This window comes from Pavona decussata, unplaced genomic scaffold, assembly GCF_977016875.1.
Source record: "Pavona decussata unplaced genomic scaffold, jaPavDecu1.1 SCAFFOLD_184, whole genome shotgun sequence".
NCBI lineage: Eukaryota > Metazoa > Cnidaria > Anthozoa > Scleractinia > Agariciidae > Pavona > Pavona decussata.
Genome location: NW_028145593.1, coordinates 1,781,364 through 1,789,974, shown reverse-complemented (window position 1 = coordinate 1,789,974; position 8,611 = coordinate 1,781,364). Strand labels below are relative to the sequence as shown.

General features: G+C 40.7%; 2 protein-coding genes across 2 annotated transcripts; both read left to right on the top strand.

Moving 5' to 3' along the window:
- The first annotated feature begins 2,400 nt into the window (after positions 1-2,400).
- On the top strand, positions 2,401-3,076 carry LOC146462882 (uncharacterized). Its single transcript, XM_085085184.1, has one exon. The coding sequence runs from the start codon at positions 2,555-2,557 to the stop codon at positions 3,074-3,076; it is 522 nt and encodes a 173-aa protein (XP_084941310.1). The 5' UTR covers positions 2,401-2,554.
- LOC146462881 (uncharacterized) lies at positions 3,060-7,884 on the top strand. Its single transcript, XM_085085029.1, has 2 exons — positions 3,060-3,946; positions 6,294-7,884. The coding sequence occupies exons 1-2, from the start codon at positions 3,160-3,162 to the stop codon at positions 7,304-7,306; spliced, it is 1,800 nt and encodes a 599-aa protein (XP_084941155.1). The 5' UTR covers positions 3,060-3,159; the 3' UTR covers positions 7,307-7,884.
- The last annotated feature ends 727 nt before the right edge of the window (positions 7,885-8,611 follow it).

The window sequence follows — 8,611 nt, the reverse complement described above, 5'->3', positions numbered from 1 at the left end:
AACTCGGTGACCCCCATTTTCTTTTTATTATGGAACCGTAATCAGCAAAGTAAACAAAATAAATAAAAAAATTCTGCCAGTGGGGTTCAGATCCATCTTAAATTTTTTAAAACTAAAGGTGGCCCTGAAACCCCCACCCCTTCCTTAGTAATTTTTTTTTGTCGTTGTCTTAATATTCCTGTCTTGATATAAAGGTTCTGTGAGTCAGTTGTTAGAAAAAGATTAGCTTCATTCTCTGTTAAAGTTGTCAACCGACTGTTTAACTTTTCGTTGATCTCAGCCATACACTGTGAACTCAAAAAACCCTGGAAAACTCTCAAATACTCGTCCCCCTCGATCGTCTCAAACCTGATATCTTCGTTCTGTGGCTTATGTCGTGGCTTATGGGCTATTTTAGTGTCACCCTCAAACATGTAATCTCGCGTTTGCACTCAATAAAACACCAACTGTTGCGCATGCGTCATATATTTATACAACATTCGACAGTTGCGAATGTAGGACACTGTCCAATCTCGTCCCCAGAGCCCGCTTTTCTTTTGGTCAGTACCAAGAACGCGGACCTCTGGGCTAATCCAAATGAGGCCACCTTTGATTGGCTGGTAAAAGCATGTCTATTTCACGGACCGGAAGCTATTTTTCGGCGCGAAATTGAAATATGAGGCAATGGCGGAGTTTACGACTCCCGACACGACTTCCACGAAAGTTGCGAAAAAAAAAAATTGCTATCGTAGTTGTAATGCGGTTGACAACCAACGCATTTATATATACGGAGTAAAAGCAAAATCAGACGGAATTTTAATAGCGCTTAAGAGTAAATGTCAGTAAAAATCAAAGAAATCGTGGCCACGGTTAAAAAAATCGATTTTGCGCATACTTTGTTAGTTTGAAGGCCTTAGCTAAGTAAGTATGTGAAGGATATAAGGTTAGGTTTTTGAAATATTCTATATAACGGCAAAAAAAAAAAAACAAACACGAAAAACGGTCACTCTACCCGAGGCTTGCATTTCACCATGCGAGAACCCGAAATTTTGCACTTTCCAGCTTCTCGCTGCACAGACATTTACATAGCCGTGAAACTTTCTTTAGTATAATTTAATACATTGATTCTCCCTCTGTCAATACATAGTAATTATTTTCGTCTCTGCTCGTTTGTGAGCGAACTGAGACGCGACTGAGCTCGGATGAAGTAGACACACTTTTCACTATCACGCAAAAGTCCAAAATAATCCAAATTCAGCGAGAAAAAAAGCTGACCGATAGTGACTCAAATCCACTGATACTTTGACAAAAGACAGTACAGTCATTGAATTTTATGTGTATGGTTTTTTATCTTCAGGATCTAGAAGAACGTTTGCACGAACGCCGATCAAAGTTTGAGAAAATTACAATTCAGCGTCATTGAAATGTACAACTTTACATAACATGGCATAATAGAATAAATTAACTTCTCGGCCAAAGTTTGTATAAAAAAGGCTTTAAACTATTTTCAACGCTTAAAACGTTTTAAAAAATATATTGATGTTAAATATTGTCTACACGGGTACAACAAATCAACAAACACCACAACAAACAAAAAATAAAATTAATTCTCACTCGCTCTCTAATCTGTGTCACGCACGAGCGACTTGGCCACAATAACAAATTCATCTTTTAAAATATGTCACTTAACGATGTGCTAGATTTCCCGGTTAACTTGCTGAAGAAATAGAAAATAACTTGATAGCAATACAACCTGGAACATAAAAATTAATTCTATTAAGGATGAGAAGCTTTATAATCCTTCGATAGCCAATCGGAAGTAACTGTTCCCACGGGAAGCAAATATTGCATCGTTCTCTAAATAAAGAAATCTACTTATCCATATCTCTAAAACATTAAATCTAAAACCAGAGTTGATTGTTGGGCAAGTTCACAGACATACAGAACAACGATGTCTTTTGACTATTGTTGGTGGGATTTACGGCGGAGACGAATGCACTAGCTTCTCAACTTCCGTCAAACCACTCAAGCAGTGTAACAAGCCTACAAAGCATCACAGCCGAGTCCTTGAAATTTTCCGGAGTTGAAACAGAAGTAGAATTAATTTTGGCAAGAATGCGTTTTTATAAAAGCCAACGAATTTATCGGAGATGGCTGTCTGCCCTGTTCATCTTGCCAGGTTCAGCATAAAAGTAATTTTTGCACCACCCGGAGGTTGTTTCGGGTCACTTTGAAGCAGCGCTGTGGAAAGAGGCCGCACTGGAAAAGAAATATATTTATGCCAATCGATGAAGTTATTAGAACTTTCAAACCAGCACGTCCCAGTTGGCTCAGGTAAATAACCAGTTATAAGATGTACTACCAAGCAGGAACTGTATCCAATGAGTTTTGTATTCTCTTCATTCTGGTGATACGAGAATATATGTATTTATCATGGGTTACGTAACCTCATTTTTGGGTGTTTGTGACACTTTGTCACAATGCTTCATTAGCGGGGCGTCGGGTATATATATGCTGAGGCCTCGATTTGTATTCATTCGAGTCATACGACCGCACTCAGTTCGCCCTCTAAATTATGTCTGACACCGAAAACGTCGATGAACCAAATGTCGAGGTTCCTCGTGGCGACGCTTCGCAGCAGATTTCTACTCCGCCTTCTACGTCTGAGCAGTCTACTGATTTAGCCTCGACGTTCGCTCTCTTTAAAGATTATTTTGACAAGAAGTTGACCGCGTTAAAGAGAGACATCCAGGAAGATTCCTTAAGCAACAGCGACTCTATTGCTAAGAAGCTGAAAGAAGAGTCCAAAATTTCCTTCAAGTTTGAAGGGAACAAAAAGCAGTTCTACTTCAATTCTGGCCTTGCGGAGAAGGTTCAATCGGCTTCCACCGCTCTAGGTAAAAGGAAACTTGAAGTCGTTCGCAGTTGCCTAGAAGAATTGGATTCTGACATCAAGAAACGCAACAAGCTTATCAGATTGGCAGATAAATCCGCCGCTGGTTGGGATTTGGTTAACGAGTATCTATCTGACGAATTGGCTAGTGGATCGGAGGACGAGAAGCGTATTCGGCGACACTTTGTCACAATGCTTCATTAGCGGGGCGTCGGGTATATATATGCTGAGGCCTCGATTTGTATTCATTCGAGTCATACGACCGCACTCAGTTCGCCCTCTAAATTATGTCTGACACCGAAAACGTCGATGAACCAAATGTCGAGGTTCCTCGTGGCGACGCTTCGCAGCAGATTTCTACTCCGCCTTCTACGTCTGAGCAGTCTACTGATTTAGCCTCGACGTTCGCTCTCTTTAAAGATTATTTTGACAAGAAGTTGACCGCGTTAAAGAGAGACATCCAGGAAGATTCCTTAAGCAACAGCGACTCTATTGCTAAGAAGCTGAAAGAAGAGTCCAAAATTTCCTTCAAGTTTGAAGGGAACAAAAAGCAGTTCTACTTCAATTCTGGCCTTGCGGAGAAGGTTCAATCGGCTTCCACCGCTCTAGGTAAAAGGAAACTTGAAGTCGTTCGCAGTTGCCTAGAAGAATTGGATTCTGACATCAAGAAACGCAACAAGCTTATCAGATTGGCAGATAAATCCGCCGCTGGTTGGGATTTGGTTAACGAGTATCTATCTGACGAATTGGCTAGTGGATCGGAGGACGAGAAGCGTATTCGGCGTGCAGAGCAGAGAGCCCTTCGCAAACGTAAAGATCGTCAACAGCAGAAAGGGAAGTCCGCAGTCAAGCAAAGCCAACCTTCTGCCACCACCACTTCATTTGCTGGCCAGCGTCTTTTCAACTTTGCTTCCACTTCTCGTGCCTATACGTCTGTTAGCAAAGCAAAGCCTGGTGATATTTGTTTCGCCTGCGGTCAGCAAGGTCATTGGAGGTCCGAGTGCCGTGGTAACTCTCAACCAAGATCTTCAAGTTCCAGCCAGACGAATTCTGGTTTCTCCTCAAACGCTGGAGGTAAATGAAAGTTTTCCCAAGAACTTGGCGTTTAAGTTAAGTATTCATATATCTTGTTATAATGGATCTTTCCAATTTAGAATTTTTAAGAGAGATTGATTCTAGTTCATTAGTCGATTTCGATTACGATCGCAATCTATTTGAATACGAACAGAATTCTGTATTGCCTGTACTCAAGGGCAGACTTAAGGCTAAGCTTGATTATTGGTATACCATTGGCGCTAATAACTTTGTTACTGATACTATTAAGTTCGGATATCGCATCCCTTTTATTAGTACCCCTTGCAGGGCGTTTTTGAATAACAATAAGTCAGCTTCGGATAATGCGTCTTTTGTCGAGTCGGCTATATCTGAATTAGTTGGTAATCACTCGGTTGTTGAGGTACCTTTTGTCCCACATGTTGTTAACCCGCTCTCTGTGTCAATCCAATCGTCAGGCAAGAAAAGGCTTATTCTTGATTTGAGACATGTCAACCAGTCTATTTGGAAGCAAAAGTTCAAGTGCGAAGATTGGAGGGTCTTGTTATCATATGTCAACAAGGGTGATTTCCTTTTCAGTTTTGATCTTAAGTCTGGCTATCACCATTTTGATATTTTCCCAGATCATCAGACATTTTTAGGTTTTTCCTGGGTTTTTTCTGGTACTGTCAAATATTTTTGTTTTACAGTTCTACCTTTTGGGCTTAGTTCGGCCCCGTACATTTTTACCAAATGCCTCAGGCCGCTTGTTAAGTTTTGGAGGCTTAGTGGCATTAAGATAGTTGTGTTTCTCGATGACGGGTGTGGTAAGGGTGAATCTATGCAAATTACTAAAGAGCACTCGTTTTTTGTTCAGACATCGTTGAGTAATGCAGGGTTTGTTGCGAATTCCAGTAAATCACTTTGGGAGCCTACGCAGTCGCTTGTCTGGTTGGGTCTGAACTGGAATCTTTTTTCTGGTTCGTTTTCTATTATCGACAGGCGTATTTCCAATTTCATTGCCCTTATAGAGAAATTCCTTCTATCTGCCCCGTATGTTACTGCTCGGGATTGTGCCTCGATCGCAGGCCACGATATGTCAATGTCACCGGTATTGGGTAATTTGACTCGTCTTAAGACCCGGTTTTTGTACAAGGTTATAGAATCCAGATCTTCATGGGATTCCCGGTTCAATGTCGGGCATCATAACGATTGTCTTTCAGAAATATTTTTCTGGAAAAACAATATTGTTAGTCTTAATTCTAGAGCTATAGTGCCTTACCAGGCGCCTTTTTTGCTTAGTTTTTCAGACGCTAGTAACGTAGCCTGTGGCGCGTTCCTTGTTGGTACTGAGGAAGTATGTCATCGTATGTGGAGTCCATGTGAGGCTAAAAAGAGCTCTACATGGAGAGAGCTTAAAGCTGTACATTTTGCTTTAACGTCGTTCAAGGATTCGGTTCAGGGCAAGTCAGTTAAATGGCACTCTGACAATCAAGGGGCTGTTCGTATAGTTGAGATAGGGAGTCCTAACGCAGAATTGCATTCTATCGCGCTTGAGATTTTTGATTTCTGTCGGATTTTTCATGTTCAGTTTGTCCCTCAATGGGTTCCCAGAGAGCTTAATGTTTGTGCTGATGAGATTAGCAACATTATCGATTTCGACGATTGGTATACTACCCAGTGGTTTTTTGCCCATTTAGATCTAGTATGGGGCCCCCATACTGTTGATAGATTTGCTAATGCATCCAATGCCCATCTCCCTAGATTTAATTCTAGGTTTCGTGTACCGGGCACAGAGGCTGTTGATGCTTTTTCAGTTTCGTGGACAGCTGAGAATAATTGGCTCGTTCCGCCGGTTCATTGTATCACAAGGGTTATCCAACATCTCCTTGCATGCCGCGCCTATGGGACTTTAGTGGTCCCTTACTGGCCGTCTTATGCTTTTTGGCCATTTCTTTTTGCAAGCCCACTCCAGCATCAACCATACGTTGTTGAGTCCATTTACTTTCCAGATCCCTCGGGGATATTTGCCCTTGGCTGTTATAAGGATTCGCTTATTGGCTCTCATAAGTTTAACAGTGCAGTTCTAGCTGTCAGATTTGACGCTAGCTGTTACGTTTCTTATTCTTAGGCATGGTGCCTTTATGCCGAGTGGCTTCTGATTGCAGTGTTTTTGTTCTCACTGGTCAACGACTATCCTTAGGAGCTCAGAGAGTTTTTGTTAGCTTGTTTCATGACTGTGTTTCGAATGAAACTAGTTTGCCGAGTGGCTTGTTTTCTACTTCATTGATTCAATTGTCGCCGAGTGGCGTTTGTGCAGAGTTGTACAGAACTTTTATATTGCAAGTTATATTTATTTATTTTTGCAATGTTATCGTTGTTCTCACAGATTTTGTCAGAGGGGCTTTGCAGCCTAGTTTTCAACATGTGGAAGACAGTCGCCTTAAGACATTAAGTCAGGATCTCCCTGAAGTGCTGCTAAAGAGCAAAAGTGCTAACACCGCCAAGAAATATGAAAGAGGTTTCAATTCATGGAGGAAGTGGGCTTCTCAGTTCAAAGAGATTAAAATTTTTCCCGCTTCTAGTATTTATGTTTCTTTGTTTTTTCTTAGTCTGATTTATGAATCGGTTTCTTGTAGTATTATTGATGAAGTTCACTACGGGCTTAAGTGGTTTCATGATTTAGCGGGCCAACCCGACCCATGTAATTCACCTTTTGTTTCTCAATTAATAGAATCTGCCAAAAGGCTTCTCAGTGTTCCAGTCAAAAAGAAAGAACCAGTAACGCCTGAGGTTATTCAGCGCTTGGTTGCACATTATGGCTCTGCTTCCGCTAGTTTGTCTGATTTACGTTTGCTCATTTTGTGTGTTTTGGGTTACGCGGGGTATTTCCGCTTTAACGAGTTAGTTCAATTGCGCAGGTGTGATTTTCTATTTGAAGATTCCTTCATGAGAATTTTTGTTCAACGTAGCAAGACGGACATTTATAGAGATGGGGCTTGGGTGGTCATTGCTAAAACTCTTAAGCCTACTTGTCCTGTAACGTTAACTCTTCGTTATTTTGCAGTAGCTTCATTTTTGGAAGACAGTGAAGATTATATTTTCCGTCCTCTTACTTTTCGCAGCAGTTATGGATCTTACAGTTTTCGCGGCTCTGCTCCATTGTCGTATTCCAGGGCGCGCGAGATAGTGCTTTCTGCTTTTGAGGCCGTTGGCCTTTCCAAACTAGATTATGGTCTTCATAGCCTTAGAGCGGGAGGCGCCTCTGCTGCAGCAAATGCCCAGATTTCTGATCGTTTGTTTAAGAGACACGGTCGTTGGAAGTCAGATAAAGCTAAGGATGGCTACATAAAGGATAATATTCTTGCTTTATTGTCAGTTTCTTTGTCATTGGGTATTTAATTTATTTCCCGTTCTTTTAGTTCGCCTCGTACACGGCTCGTGTTGACACACCCTATAAGTGGTTGCTTATTACATGATAAATGTTTTATATTCGGTTGAGCGGGTGAGCGAATTAGAATATAAATGTATTTATCATGGGTTACGTAACCTCATTTTTGGGTGTTTGTGACACTTTGTCACAATGCTTCATTAGCGGGGCGTCGGGTATATATATGCTGAGGCCTCGATTTGTATTCATTCGAGTCATACGACCGCACTCAGTTCGCCCTCTAAATTAAATACCCAATGACTATATTTTATCAAGTGGTTTATTTTTCAAGTCTTGGCTTGTCATGTTTTGCTTTTGCATTATTCTAGCTTATGCTTTGATTGTTATATTAGTGCTATACAGTTGCAATTTTGTTTTTCTTATATTTTGCGCCATATTGTTTATGAATATACTGTTTGTAATTCAGTTGATATTGAAGACATAATAAAGAGGGTCGTACACGGCTCGTGTTGACACACCCTATAAGTGGTTGCTTATTACATGATAAATGTTTTATATTCGGTTGAGCGGGTGAGCGAATTAGAATATAAATGACTATATATGAAAGAAATCATTTATTCGAACGACGGAGAGAAATAATTAATGTTGGTTATCGTGAAGGTCATTTTGTTACTTATCTCTTCATTCTGTTGTCCAATCCAATTATCATAACAACCTTTATTTCATGACTCTCATGTGTTATGGATTGCGCTTATATTATATAAGCCAACATTCCGGTCTTTGTTTTTAAAAAAATAGTTACGATGATCCTTGAGAATCCAAACATTTAAGTGTCCTCTAAGCTTATTTATTTGATCTTGCACCAACGCATTCAGGGGCAATACCAAGATAATCAATGAAGAATCTTCTTCACTTGACAGAAAATAGTCAAATACATGCGGTAGAAGCTGATATATAAGTGATTTCCCATATCCTGCAGGAAGTATACAAATGGTATCCTTTCCTTCAAACACGACACTTTTTAAAGCTTCATACTGCGCTTCTTTCAGAGAAAGCTCAGCTTTGCCCAACTTCTCTAAAGCGAACTCTAAAGGGTCGGCATTAGGAAACATAGGGTGAAGCGGTCCCGACTGATCGGAATTTTCCGATCGTCCTTGTGACGTCATCGTCCGACTGCTTTCACGAAATAAACAAATATGGCGCTGAAGTGTTTTATTATCCTTTGCATTGTGTGATAAATTTGCCGGCGGCCAGCTCTGTTGGGACAACTATTCCTCAGTTTACACACTGAAGGACTGACAAAGCAGATTTTTTCG

What these genes read in the sequence shown, in the direction of transcription:
- LOC146462882 (XM_085085184.1), top strand. Translation starts at nt 2,555, where the DNA reads ATGTCTGACACCGAAAACGTCGATGAACCAAATGTCGAGGTTCCTCGT.
- LOC146462881 (XM_085085029.1), top strand. Translation starts at nt 3,160, where the DNA reads ATGTCTGACACCGAAAACGTCGATGAACCAAATGTCGAGGTTCCTCGT. An exon ending in TTTCTCCTCAAACGCTGGAG is followed by an intron (nt 3,947 to 6,293) that starts GTAAATGAAAGT and finishes TTGTTCTCACAG; the next exon opens with ATTTTGTCAGAGGGGCTTTG.